General features: G+C 38.4%; 3 protein-coding genes across 6 annotated transcripts in view; all 3 read left to right on the top strand.

Annotated features, from left to right (window-relative positions):
* The first annotated feature begins 325 nt into the window (after positions 1-325).
* On the top strand, positions 326-2,157 carry LOC128261443 (voltage-dependent anion-selective channel). The gene is made up of 3 exons (XM_052995144.1): positions 326-910; positions 1,475-1,705; positions 1,764-2,157. The coding sequence occupies exons 1-3, from the start codon at positions 405-407 to the stop codon at positions 2,062-2,064; spliced, it is 1,038 nt and encodes a 345-aa protein (XP_052851104.1). The 5' UTR covers positions 326-404; the 3' UTR covers positions 2,065-2,157.
* A 680-nt stretch (positions 2,158-2,837) lies between these two features.
* Positions 2,838-7,869, top strand: LOC128263492 (leukocyte receptor cluster member 8 homolog). 3 transcript variants are annotated; one of them, XM_052998570.1, is made up of 6 exons: positions 2,838-3,087; positions 3,188-4,600; positions 4,671-5,427; positions 5,483-5,687; positions 5,749-5,956; positions 6,015-7,869. In XM_052998570.1, the coding sequence occupies exons 2-6, from the start codon at positions 3,276-3,278 to the stop codon at positions 6,166-6,168; spliced, it is 2,649 nt and encodes an 882-aa protein (XP_052854530.1). In that variant the 5' UTR covers positions 2,838-3,087; positions 3,188-3,275; the 3' UTR covers positions 6,169-7,869. The 3 variants fall into 3 exon arrangements, with proteins under 3 accessions (XP_052854530.1, XP_052854528.1, XP_052854529.1); XM_052998568.1 differs by having other exon boundaries at positions 2,838-3,091; XM_052998569.1 differs by having other exon boundaries at positions 2,838-3,091; positions 3,148-4,600.
* A 131-nt stretch (positions 7,870-8,000) lies between these two features.
* Positions 8,001-13,894, top strand: part of LOC128263491 (nitric oxide synthase) — a 40,328-nt gene continuing 34,434 nt past the window's right edge. Inside the window, exon 1 of one of the 2 annotated variants that reach the window (XM_052998566.1) lies at positions 8,001-8,265. The gene's annotated coding sequence lies outside the window, so the exon portion shown is untranslated. Of the gene's footprint in view, positions 8,337-13,894 lie in introns of both variants that reach the window. The other variant, XM_052998565.1, reaches the window with a different exon arrangement.

Genomic DNA, 13,894 nt, shown 5'->3' with positions numbered 1-13,894 from the left:
GACGTTTTAAAGTTTTTATAATTTCCTTGAAACTTAAGTTGTATGTTTTTTTTTTTTGTCAGCAGAACACATTTAATTTTCAGTGATTTTATAACCATTGTAGGTTGTATAATACTTTTAGTAAAAACAATTTCCGAACCAATTTAGTTTATAAATGAAATAAATATATAAATAATTGTTTGTTCGTTTCTATGCAAACTGCACTCAGAAAACCGCATAAACCAAAATTACTTAATTTGTTCCAAAACGGATTCAAAAAATATACCAAAATTCCTGTTTATATTTGTTTAATCCTTTGTTTTTGAGTAAGCTAGTAGATGTTGAATACAGTTTCAAATCCATGTGTTTCCAGCAAAATTAAAAATTTTTTTTTAATTATTTGAGTTATATTTTTTTTTTTTACAATGCCGAAAATGAATCAACGGTTGCGCAATTTGTTTCGCCGGAACAAGATGCGCGCCCGTCCAACCACATATCACAAGGATGATAAGACAGAGGAGAAGAAGGAGGAGCAGGAGGCAGAAAAGCAGGAAGCACCTGAAGCGTCAGCCCAGGAGGTTGAAGTAGAGATCATACCCTCACCTCCGGCAGAGGGCGAAATGCCCTCCTACTTCCACGTGGGCGCCTTGGCCAAGGAGTGCCTCATCAATGGATTCAAGCTCGGCGCCTGGCAGCTGCAGTGCACCACGAGGACGAACAAAGACTGCTACCTGAGCAGCTTCGGCGAGGGCTATCCAACCGTGGATTCCGTCTTTGGGGGACTGGAGGCATTCAAAGAGATCGGCAACTGTAGTGTCTCCTTGAGCTGGTTTACCAACAACGAATTTCTGTCCGAGATTGGAGTACGGGCCATGAACCTCGGCAGTCAGTGGTATGCACTCCTCAAGTCGACAATGGGCACGAAAGACGAGTAAGTAATTCTTATTTTGGGTATCCATATTTCAGAGCTCTTCCAGATAAAAAACCGTTGCGAAAAATTGGCACTTTTAGTAAGCGTAGATTTAGACATTGCCAAAAGCGATTTTTATTCTGCATTTTTTATATTTTTCTGTTTAATTTATATTTTCAAAAATTTTTTTTGTTGCCTTATCTCAAGGTTTAATCAATTTTTTGTAGCCGTCTTAAGCAGTTGAACGAAAAGTGAATTTTGCTGAATTTTAAATTTTATTGGCTTTGTTAAAAAACATCTTTATCGCTAAAAATAATTTTAATATTATTCTTATTCTAACAAAATATGTTTTCTTTTAAATTATAATTTGTCCATAGGTAAGCAACTCATGCAAAAAACTGTTGAGGCCATATATTTTTTTTCAAATAAACAATGCCTTTAAAAGAAAAATCTATATAGCTTGTACCTAAAAAAAACACATACTATTTAAAAAAACAAGTTATTTACTATTTCTATGCTTATGCAGTAGAGAGTTAAAGGAGTCTTATTACCATATACAAATGTTTAAACTGGCTTTCTTTATAGAGTGACTTTTAAAACCAAGCTGAAGTGTGGCTTTGAACGTGATCCTGTGAAAGTGGAACTTGTAGTACCCCTCTATAAGGAACCTCTCTGTATGGGTTACATCCTGGTTTCTCCAATCGAGAATTGGCTGCTGGGATATCGAACAGTTTACAACCTAGATGATCAAGGATTCGATAAGCACGCTTTATGCTTGGCCTATAACGATGGGATAACCGAAGTGGGCCTTAAACTGTATGATCTTTTTGTTTTAGTCCAGTAAATAAATAATAATCTATAATTTAAATTGCAGAGAGAATTTCGGGGACCTGCGAGGCTCGATCTTTCGACGGTTTGGCGAGGGATGGGCCTTTGCTATTAAATCGAACCTATATGGCTCAGAAAATGTAAAACAGTTTGCGATCGGAGTTCAGTATGCCCTTCAGAATGGAACGTTGCTAAAGGCCAAGCTGCGAGAGGACTCAAGAATTGGGTTTGTCTATCAATCGAAAATCGGCGAAAATATTGATGTCAAGTATCATGCGGCTTTTGATGGCGTAGACCCGATTGATGGAAATCACAGAATTGGCGTTTCCTGGAACTTTCACTGTTGAGATAATATTCAAATTATTTGGTACCGGAAATAGTAGGTGTCTTTTATTCCGATTTAACAATCTATAACAACTCAAATTGCATGTTTTTGTTTGTGCAAAATTGCTTAAATGTATTAATAACAATACAATACAATATATGTCTATAACAATTAAACATGGTAACTCTTTGAAGCAATGCTAAAACAAAAGTTCATCCAAAATCGGAATCAAGCTGCACATAATTTTGTTTGTCAATTTACATAAAGATACATAGGGAATATTTATTGGATCAATGCTAAAAGGTCAAATTTTAGAATGCACCGAAAGTCAAAACAAAGTTTTAAGAAACTACATATGTATGCCTAATTATTGTGAAGCACAAGAAGAAATATCTGAGGCCGTTCCTGTTCGTTTTTATTTTAAGCTGAATAATTAAAAAATATTGAGTAAAAATACCAAATTTTGATTATTCTTTTTTAACTTATTTTCGAGCTGCAGAGTCTTTTTTATATAAATATAGAAAATGCTTTTAAATAAATTTAAAAAAAACAACTATCAATTAATTATTTTAACTTAGTTGATCGGAGAAAATTTGACCATAAAACCCAATTAGGTAGCCTAAAAGTAGTTTTAGTTTAGTTATAATATTAATTTTTAACAAAAGATTGGGAAGCTACTGTTATAACTTGATGTGATAATTCAATATTCAACGACTCAGGAATACCCCGAATGTTAAGTGTTACAATGCAGCATTTGCTGTGTAGTTCGGATTCTTGACGCAGCAAGCAATGGTCACACTAAATTCGTTGACAGCTCTATTCATCGATTCTTCTGTCTCATTTTCGTCATGAAAAAATAGTTCATCTGTTCAGACGTGTTAAGTTATCGTGAAGAAAGCAGGCAAAAAGTTGATTATTCCGAGTGAATTCGTGCGTACGCATTTAGGTCTATGCGTTGCCCAGTCGTTTTACTTATTTATCGTTGCGAAAACGGCGTTTGACACGCGGAAATTCAAGTCAAAAGTGCAAGTTCTCGGAGGCCAAAGTAGGTAAGAAATAAAAATGGCGTCACATGCCACCACACATACACACACACACTAATCAGCGAATTTTCCACATTTTCGTACCCTTTGTTTCGAAACCAGGGGCTGAAATAGCAAAAACACAAAGGTAAGTTCAGGTAAAAAAAAAAAGCAAAGCAACCTTTAGAGAAGTCGCAAGAGAGGGAGTACCATGTCCGAGGCCATGAGTGCTCCGCCGCCCCTGATTCCGCAGCTGCAGGAGATGCAGCAGCAGCAGCAGCAACAACAGCAGCAGCAACAGGGGGGTAATCCCGCCGCCCTGGCCCAGCAATGGAGCAACTACGCCTGGTATGCCAACCAAAACGTCGCCTACCAGCAACAGTATCAGCAGTACTACCAGTACTACATGCGCTACCAGCAGCAACAACAGCAACAGCAGGTAACCTCGACGGTCAGTGCGTCGAATGCGCCGCCCGGCTTCAGCAATGCGCTGGCGGTGCCGCCGCCTCTCCCCTCGGGTCCGCCGCCACCGCCTCCGCCCAAAAGCGGCCAGCCACCGGGCCAAAACAAGCAACAGCAGCAGCAGCAACAACAGCAGCAAAAGAATTTTGGGGGAATACGTTTTAATTTGAATTTAAACCAAAAGCGTTTGGCCAGTGGCCCCAATCCCCTACAACAGCAGCAGCAACTTCAACAGCAGCAACATCAACAGCAGCAGCAACATCAGCAGCAGCAACATCAACAACAGCAACAGGTCATGCAATTGTACAACAACAATAATAACAGCAACAAAAAGAAGCGCAAGCGTAACAACAAAAACAAAAGTTTTGATCAAACAACATATAGCAATCCGTTTTCCAATCAAGCACAAGCCACACCCATAGCACCACCACCGCCCATTATTAGCGCCAGCGATGTGGGCGTGCTGGCCACTCCGGATTTGAGCAAGCCACCACCACCATTGCCACTATCCATAGTGGCTCCCTTAGAGAATCCCCAACAGCAACATCAACAGCAACAGCAGCAGCAGCAGACGACTGCATCTCCCACTCCTGCGCAAACATCCACCTTTAAGCGCCCCAACAGCTTTCAAATGGCCTCCAACGACTCCTGGCCGGATGCCCTCAATCAATACGTGGCCCGTTGCTACTCAAAGTGTAACACGGACCTCGACAAGGATCAGATTGACATATGCCTAAAGGGCAAGATTATAGCGGCGGCCAATCGTAACGAGCTGTGGACCCGGGACTGGGACAACGAGCCCATGCCCACGGTGCACAGCGAGCGGGATGGCATCGAAGTGGTGCTGAGCAGTGTGACGCCCCCTCAGCCGCAGCGAAGTAACTACTTCCAGAAGAAGCTGGAGCAGGAGAGGGAGCGGGAGCGAGACCGAGAGCCGGAAAAGGTCCCATCCAAGAGCTCCTCGGGTATCGTGAATCAGTTCAAGCAGAAGGGCAATCAGTTTAACAAGTCTTCATCCGGCTACGGTTCTCATCATCACTCTTCGTCGTCCAGGTACTCCAGGAGTCGTTCGCGGTGAGTTTTGTCATGTCTCTATGACAAATTGAACACAAAAGCTAAACCAGTTTTTTTTAACCCTTTACAGTTCACCTTCGTCCTCTAACTCGATGAAATACTCGAGCAAAAAGCGGTACTCGCCGTCGCGCTCCCATTCGCGTTCCCGCTCGCGGTCCCCCCGTTCCCGATCGTGCTCCCGCAGCAGCGATGCCAGCAGTCCACCGGCGCGTAAAGTTATCCGCAAATCGGGCTCGAACGAATCCTTAAATTTCATACCACTCACCGGGAACCTAACCCGCAAACAGCAGAAAATGCTGGTGAAGAAGGGCAAGCGCGCAGCTGCAGCAGCGGCCGCGGGCTCCGGAGGTAACTCCGGCCAGGCGAAAAAGAAGCCGCCTCACTTCTACTCCAACCAGTCGTCCATTGGCGGAGCCGTTGATGATGACACAGCGCGCTTGCAACAGCGTGCGGCACGATTCTCACAGCAGGGCTCCAGCTCCGCCAAGAAATCTGTCGTCGCCATTGCAAGCTCACCGTTTGGTCTCACCACGGCCAAGAACAAGAAGAAGATGATGCAGCAGCAGCAGCAGCACCACCATCGTAACGCCTTCTACGAAGACACAGAGGCGGCTGGCGGCTTAGACCTTTTAGATTTGCATATTGTAGGCACGTGTAGGGACCTAGAGAAGTCGTTTTTGCGTCTCACCAAGGCACCGTCGCCGTCGGAGGTGCGACCTGTCGAGGTGCTCACCCACTCCCTGGTTAATGTAAAGGGAAAATGGCGTGCAAATCACGATTACCACTATGCGTGTGATCAGCTGAAGTCCATCAGGCAGGATCTGACTGTAAGTGACTCCATCTACGGGTACAAAAAGATTGTAACATTAATTATATCCATAGGTCCAGGGTATTCGCGATCAGTTTACGGTGGAAGTGTATGAGACGCACGCTCGCATTGCCATGGAAAAGGGAGACCACGAGGAGTTCAACCAATGCCAGACGCAACTGAAAATGCTGTACATGGAGATTGGCGGCAAGAGCGCCAATGCCTTGGAGTTCACGGCCTATCGCATACTCTACTATATTTTCACAAAGAATACCTTGGGTAAGTTTTATATATCAGTTTAGAGCATTCAATTTAAGTAAACGTTGCCTTTGGCTTGCAGACATCACGACTGTCCTCCGTTCGATTACGGCTGATCAGCGCGATAATCCTGCCATTGCGCACGCCCTTCAATTCCGCTCTGCGTGGTCGCTGGGCAACTACTGCAAACTCTTTTCCCTGTACAAAACGGCGCCTCTTATGTCGGGCCACATGATCGAGTGGTTCCTGGAGAGAGAGCGCAAGGCTGCGTTGCGAGTCATTATTAAATCGTAAGTTAAAGATTTGTATCTGCTAATTATTGTTACTAATGATCACAATGTTTTGCAGTTATCGTCCCAACATTAGCGTTGACTATGTTACTAATATCCTGGCCTTTGATAGCTCTGAAAAGTGCAAAGAGTGGCTCGACACTTTCAGTTTGCCCTATGCCGCCAATGGTGCGCAAGTCGATTGTAAAAACGCAGCTGCCATTGCCATTTGAGGCGAATTTCACAAATAGCAGATTAGCTGCTGAGACCACCATTCAAATTTGTACCTGATTTCCGAACTTTTCGGATATTAGTGTTCTCTTTCGAAAGCGGATGTGACTCCCCTGCTGGCCCAATTTTACACACTTGTACATATTTTTTTTATAGACCGCGAATCCCTTGCGTTACATAGTTAGGATTTCATTTCTTCCCTTTCCCAAGCAATCGATTCTCATTGAATCATTGGGCCTGTATATTCTTCGTTTCTTTAGGACCACGAAAGTTTACTGTTCCTTGTAGGGATCACCATTTTACGAGGAATTAAGGATGCAAGATTCTTCACTTCAATACAACGTACAATTATAAGAACAAAGTCATCTGCTAAGGACTAGCATTGGAGTAGCCGAATTTCTGGATAAATTAACTACGGATATCATAAGGCGTGAACTATCAACGATGATGCCGAATCCCCGAATTTAATCCTTTACTGGGAGATGCCGAACTTTTAGATGATCGAGCTTGGATTGCAAAAGGCATGCCGGATCAGTGAATTTAATAAGGATCAACAATGGCTGAAAACATCTTTACATTTTGGCGGCCAAAAAGGAATATTCTCAAGTGATATAAAATATGATAAGCCATTGGCATTAATGGAAGCGTTTCTGAATATTCGTCTCTTCAACGTTGGTCTACATAACAACTTATTTAAGAAAGCAGCCATCTTTATATATATTTTTAATCAACAAAATCCAGCAACGTTCCCAACTGAAATAGTCGTCTGAATTCAACCAAAACATAACCAGAAACTCAACGTGCGTGACCTCTAAATGAACATAAATAAATCAAGAACTAATGTGAATCTATTCCAAAAGAGGTCACCACCTTCTCAAATAACAGCTCCATTAAACCTGTACACTCGCAAAACTAACAAAAAATAATACACATGCGGACGAACAAAAACAGATGCGATCACCGAACTCCCAGAGACCAAGTGCGCTGAAAACGTTTATTTTGATTCGTTGTGATTATTATTTAACTCATTTTAACGCCTTCTGATCACTTCATTTTTAAACTAGTTTTAAGGTTTAGGCTTAATGTTTGTTGTCTTATTTAAATTATTGAAAAGGATTATACTAATGTTCTGTCTCTCTATTGTATACCTGTATATACAACCAACAAATTCATCACCACCACCAAGAACTACAACAAGAACGAGCCTGCAAGTAAATTCTTTGGAAGATTCAAAGTCCCCGTTTTGGAGAATGGCAAAGTCAACCTGGTCTTCCCCGTCGCCACGCTATCATCCGTCAAAAGGAAGTCAAAAAGTCCTCAATATGCTCGACATTTGTAAGCTCTTCCAATTTTAAATCGTCTTACTAAAGAAAATTGTATACAAATTTTGAGTACATGTGGTAGCGCATAAGCAATTGGCTAAGATCCTGTATTCAGTGCTTTTTTTGATGGAGAAAGCAACAATTTTCTCTTTAAAACTATATAGTTAATAACAGTAATTAGACTAGGATTAAAGGTATATTCATAGGCTAAGCTTAACTGTTATATTTATTTTTAATTTTCTTGAATGTTGGAAAAATGATGGAAAAGAACTCAAGATTTTCAAATGCATTCTCAAGTGTTCTTGCAAAGTATTGGGAGTCCGTCTGCATGAATAGTGAGAGTTATAACCACGGCTTACAAAATAAACAGAACAAATGAAAGCAACTGGTGTTTTTCGTTGGCTGAGTTTTCCCTTTCAGTTGAAGGTCGTCATCACAACAATCTTCTTCCAGTTGCATCCAAAGTCGGGAGCTTTAGCCAGGACACACGCCACTTCGAGCTTGTTGGAGTGTGGGTGTGTGCGGGAGCCGAGCTTTTCAACAACACCCAACGGATGCTGCCGGAGGTTTAGCCGCTATTTAAGGATGCTGCGTTGCGGCCTTAGCTTCAGTCAACGCGCGGCGTTCGAGTTCTTTGGATCGCGCTTTAAACTTAAATTGTTCGGACCAAAGCAGGATAATCAAAAGAAGCTGGAAAATCAAAAGATTCCAAAACCGTTTTATGAGTGAAGTGCCCCATCGAATAGTAGATGAAAATATTGTTTTAACTTTATTAAGGTGTGCCAAATACAACAGTTAATGGTTACCATTTGTATATCGATTAAATGAAGAAAACAGTTAATTTGAGGGTAATTTATAAATCTAGTCGGCTTATATATTAAAGATGCCTTATATTAAATGCACTCCTTTCCTTTATTAAAAAATCATACTCCAATCCCATTAACTAAGCCCGTTAAACTAAAGACTTTTCCCTTAAGTTCAAACACTTATCACTGAAGCGAAGATCTCTTTAATAATGAATACAAATTTGTTTAGTTATTTAATCATATAGGTATGTGATTAGATATACAATGATAGAAACAATTTTTGTATTTATTTTTGTATAAATGCCTGTACCAATATTAATTAAGCACTAGAAATCTTAAAGAATTTCCCTAACTAAAATATGATGGTTATGTTTTGTTGCTCACTATTTTAAAGTTAATATAGGGTTAGGTCAGAGCTGTGTGACCCTGAAAATTACCACCCCTTTAAAGTAAATATATTCTTGTTTAGTCGGATAATTAAAAAAAAATATAGACTTTAATAAGGAATTTTTCTTTTTGTGTGTAAAAAACTAGATATTTTGTAGTAACACATTTCTATAATTTTAACATTTTAGTGCTTTTACAGGATTAAAACGTAGTTTAAAGTCATAAATTTATTTTTTTAATTATGTATTTTATGCAAATAAGTTTGAAAATATTTTTACAAAAATGAACTATAAATAAATTTCGTAAATTAAATGTTGTTCTTTGCCAAAGCAAATTAATCCCATATAAGAACCTGATCGATTTCGACAAAAAACATATTTAGTGAATCAAGAACGCAGTTTTAATCAAGAATTTTATGTGGTTGTATTAAGGAAATGTTATAGCAATACTGTTGTGATTCACTATTTGTGTTTTTCCAATTTTTTGTTTTTTTTTTTTATAAAACTTAATGTAAGTACCTGTGACGGAAGGCGTACAAAGTTTGTTAATAAAAATTTAACCGAATTCCGGGTGCACTTTAAATCAATATAATTGTGAATGACATCACTAATAAACTTGTTCAACCTAAAGGTCAAATTGGCGAGCCAAATATTAAATGACTTCATAATTTACTTCAAAGTAATCACATCATCCGGTATTACTAATCAAAAGTTGTAGCAAAATTATTGTGTTTTTCCAACCGGGTTTTTCTAGGCTTATCTGGTATAGGAAACTTTTCCAATCAAAGACTTTAAAGATTAAATAAACTGCATAATTTTTATTAGCGTCATACAATATATCATAATGAGTTATTTGAAACCTGACAAAAAGCACAAAAGGATTAACACAATGCCAACCGAGAATTGATTGAAAATGGAGAAAGCTACTTCAGTTTTTATTAATGTCGGGAAAGGTTCACAATGAGCTAAACTTGTCATTAAATTACTGACTTCAATTGAAAATCATTAATGTAAATTAATCTTTAATTTAATCCCTCAAAGCCAAAAGACATAGAACTGAACTCTGAAACTGGATACCCCATTAAGTAATTAAGGTTGTCAAAGATAGGCAAATTAACTCTTTAGCAAGCAATCAGCAAAATACGTTCATAACAAAATTTCCAACATAAATTGAAAAACAATTAGCAGTAAAAAATAACATCAAATTAAGTGCCAGGCAAACTTTTTAGGGGCGGCACACGGCCAACTTCCTTTGGCGCTGTCGCAGCTGCCAATGTCAAACGGTTGACAAGTCCCATCTTTCCTGTTCTGCCAGTTTTCCTTCATTTCGTTATTAAGAAAATTATAATTTTGTTGATGTTCGGCAGGCCATTGTATTCTGAAAAGTTGCATAGGCGCTATCCATTGAAAGTCAGCGAGACGAATGACTTTAAACTCAAAGACCTACAGCATTCCTACATTAGCTAATGTTGACATTTAATTGTTAAGTAAAATGCATTGTTAATGTTTTGGGGATCAAGTAGAATGCATGTTTATTTAGTTTTTGCCATTCGGTAAATATCTCCTTTGACTACTACATACATTATTCAGCGACTTTCACATGTCTCATGCACGCCTAAGTCAATTTACAAAGAGTCAAGCCTTTGAATTGTACTTCCATTCCTCATACCAGAAATGAAACGCATTAAAATAAATTTTGCCATGTTCGGCATGTTTTGAAATAACAATAAATAAATATTCAATATTGACTATCAATATGCGAACCGCAGCTGAGGCTGACATCACAAAGGACGACATGAGTATAAATTTTGAAACATTATGTGTGAATATTTCATACACTTGCACATTGCTGAGCTGCTTAAGGATGTGGGCATACTAGCATTGGTAGCGTTCCGCTTCAATCCTTTTCAAAGGCATAATATCCTTCACATGGTATCCCTTTCATATGTAAATCCTTAGCCGGTTAGTCAGCATTTCGGGGGAATAAAACTTGTTTACCTTTTCTTAGCAAACCAAGGGATGGCCAAAGGATTTTCTTCACTTTACGGGTATCTTCAAAAATGATGTGTTTTTTGCAGAGGGGCCTTTCGTTTCATAAATGTATTATGGTAGCTGCTGCTCAGCTGACTTTGGGATAATTTACAATTTCTATTAGCATAAAATAAATTTTAAGCAAGATATTTACAAGAGCTCTGCGGGTATCCAAAAACCCTTAAAATTCGAATTCAGAAAGTCCTGTAAGCAAGACAAGTTAAGAAATTTTGAGCTCCCATCAATCTTCTACATAAACTCAACCTTTTTATTAAAAAAATATTCAAAATAAGCAATACAAATGTTTGGCAGCTATGAAAGCTATTTTATTAAAAAACTTAATCTAAGTGAACTGTGTGTGCCAGCTATAAAAAGTGGTATTCGTGAAAACAAAACCAAATATTTTTTTAAGTCTAGTTAATTATAAACGTTAGCGGATTTAAAATTCTGCATTCTGTTTGGACTTGCCCTATTGTTATACAAATTACTTTGGCTTTGGACAAGTTTACTGGCAATTAGGGAAAACGCTCTAATTATTGCCCTCACGTTCGCATTATTGTCCTCAGCGTCTTTTAAGTGTCTCCGAATGTCGTCCCAAATCCGAGTCTCATTCTGGTCATGACTCGCACTTGACCACAAGTCTAGGGATTGGTTAAGGCCATCTTAGCACCTGTGTGGGTGGCAAGCCACATTCGCATTGTCCTGGCTGTGTTGACGCCCATTTAAATGGTTTTTCTTAACAGATTTGCTGGTTTTCAGTTTCCTTTTTGCCCGTTTTTTACTGTTTTGCATTGTGCTTGGCAGCACATTTTTTTTTTCTTTTTTCACTGCTTGTCTTTGTCCCCCAATTGTACGATTTCCCTTGGTTTTCATTTCTTCACGCGGCTGTGTTGTCATTTGAGATAATACGAAAAGCATTCAGCGAATGTCGTTGTTACGGTTTTGCTTTTGATTTTTTCAAGGGCTTATGTTAAAGCAATTGATTGGATTTAAAACGATGCGAAGGAGTGATGAAGGCGTCGAAGTGTCGAGAGCGTAGGAAAGCTGTGATTTCCCAATTGAATTTGGCATCCACAAGAGGATCTTTTGCATAAAGTTTGATCTTTAATAATTTCCGCTTTCTCGCTTCACCAATAAGTCAAATATTTTCTGTAGCGTATTCGGCTTGATTGATAGCTTCATATTTTATTTTCACTAATTTAAATTCAAATTTTTTAAATTTCTAAATTGTATTTTTACTATATAGTTATTTAAGATAATTCACTTTTTATTTTGTTTATTTTTATCTAACTAGTAATTCCTCCTCTCTTAAAATTATATTTTATTCTTGCTACTTTATAATGTTTTTGTGTTTGATTTAAAGTAAGTAGCCAGGATGAATATAACTTATTTATAACAAATATATTTAATATACAAGTGGTGCAACTTTGCGTATGATTACCCAAAACAACCTAGACCTTTTAAACACGTTATGCTTTCACCAAACACATTTTTAAGCCGCATAAAATAGATTTTATCCTTCTCTTCGTTTTGCGTATTTTTCTAAACGAGGACTTACCATTCAATCAGAAGTTCTAAGCTTTACACTTTCAAGATTATAGCTGTATATGATTTAAATACCACTCAGCTCATTAGATTTTAATTCAACTGAGACTGACGAACAACAAATCGCCGCAACTATAACTCGGGGCACTGTCTCAATTCCCCTTAGAGAATTCCCAGCAGTTTTATTTGCCTCTGGGCCGATTAAGCACGGAACGAGGAAAAGACAGCGGAAATGAAAAACAGACTCCGGTTCTTCCTGACAGAGCGAACATTTGTGGCAATTAAAAGCATCTTTATGGCGATTTGCCTCTGCAAAAACCACAAAACCAGACGCCAACGCCAAGCATCAACCCCATAATAAATTTTCTTAATCAAAAAGTGACGAAGTCCTTGCCGCTCTATGAAAATTCAATTAGTTTACCTTTAATTCTGTGGGTGAGCCGGCAGCGGGGCTATTTATACACTCCACCTAACCGAGGTGAGCAGGCATCTGATTAGAGTTAAAAAAGTTGCAGGCAACATCTGCTGAACCCTTTCCGTTGGGCCTCGCTCGTTTGCTTTCGAAAGGGTTTAATCATTCATTCTTCAGCCAATTTTCACGCTGTTTTTTTCGGCGCCAGATGCTGCTTTCTTATTCTTTCTTCAAAAAACCATTTCCATATTCGCTGCTCGTTCATTTGTTAGACAGCAGTTGTCTGTCCTCTAGCCGCTTGAAAAATGTGCAAATTTTAAAGAGTTACCAGCAGTTGAGATGAGCATTTAAATCAACGCAGCGTCCGAAAAAAATTTAATTTTCTTGTCATGCTTTAGTTTAATAGACATTTACTGAAAGGTTCTTTGGGTTAAACAATACTTTTAGGAAGTAAGTTTTTAGGTTTCTGAAGGTCGTTCTTTTGGGTTTAATAATAAATAAACCTGCGAGAAAGAAATAATAAATTTAATTTAGTACATTTTTTAGCATTTTGATAAAAGTTCTTTAATTTCCACAGGCAGCAGTTTTAAAAAAAATGGGTTCATATTCCACTGTTAATATAGATAACTGTAATGGGCTCATATAACAAACAGAAATTTGACTTAATTTTGGTGAATTTTATATGGTTTTATTCAACTATCTTAGGGTAATTTTCCAGCATTAAAAAAAAAGTTTTATATATTCACTGTCAAATTTTAAATTTTCCAGTTTCTTAAAAAAATGTTTTTAATCTCCAATGTCCATAACTTAATTTAAAGTAAAATTTTTTTTATTCGGGGAGTCAATAAAACCACATATTTGATCGTTTTAAAATAACAAAACGTTTTTTTCAAGTCTTTTAAAAAATGTTTTAGGGCAAATTTCGATCAATGGTAATATAGCGGTACTTTTGTTTTTCACACGCTTGTATATTTAGTCCTTTTCCACAAAATCCAAAACTGAGGATCCAATTCCACCGGCTGCAATTGACATTCAACTGGCCGAACGCATCCCCATCCCAATTGAGTTCAATGAGCACCCACGCACATTAAAATTCGAATTCAAATGCCAAATCATTCGCTTTGATGACACACCCACCCTCGGTCACACAGAATGTCCAATGAAATGCTATCGCTTTCTAATTACTCGTTCATTGTTTGTGTGCTCTTGTTTTCGCTGTTGGCTTA

The sequence above is a fragment of the Drosophila gunungcola genome, unplaced genomic scaffold (genome assembly GCF_025200985.1).
Source record: "Drosophila gunungcola strain Sukarami unplaced genomic scaffold, Dgunungcola_SK_2 000001F, whole genome shotgun sequence".
NCBI classification, from domain to species: domain Eukaryota; kingdom Metazoa; phylum Arthropoda; class Insecta; order Diptera; family Drosophilidae; genus Drosophila; species Drosophila gunungcola.
Note: the sequence above shows the minus strand (reverse complement) of the source record. Positions and strands in the feature narration are given on the sequence as shown.

Coding starts and splice junctions, on each gene's coding strand:
- LOC128261443 (XM_052995144.1), top strand. CDS start 405: ATGCCGAAAATGAATCAACGGTTGCGCAATTTGTTTCGCCGGAACAAG. Junction 911..1,474: donor ACAATGGGCACGAAAGACGA/GTAAGTAATTCT, acceptor CTTTCTTTATAG/AGTGACTTTTAAAACCAAGC. Junction 1,706..1,763: donor ACCGAAGTGGGCCTTAAACT/GTATGATCTTTT, acceptor TTTAAATTGCAG/AGAGAATTTCGGGGACCTGC.
- LOC128263492 (XM_052998570.1), top strand. CDS start 3,276: ATGTCCGAGGCCATGAGTGCTCCGCCGCCCCTGATTCCGCAGCTGCAG. Junction 5,688..5,748: donor TTTCACAAAGAATACCTTGG/GTAAGTTTTATA, acceptor TTTGGCTTGCAG/ACATCACGACTGTCCTCCGT. Junction 5,957..6,014: donor TTGCGAGTCATTATTAAATC/GTAAGTTAAAGA, acceptor AATGTTTTGCAG/TTATCGTCCCAACATTAGCG.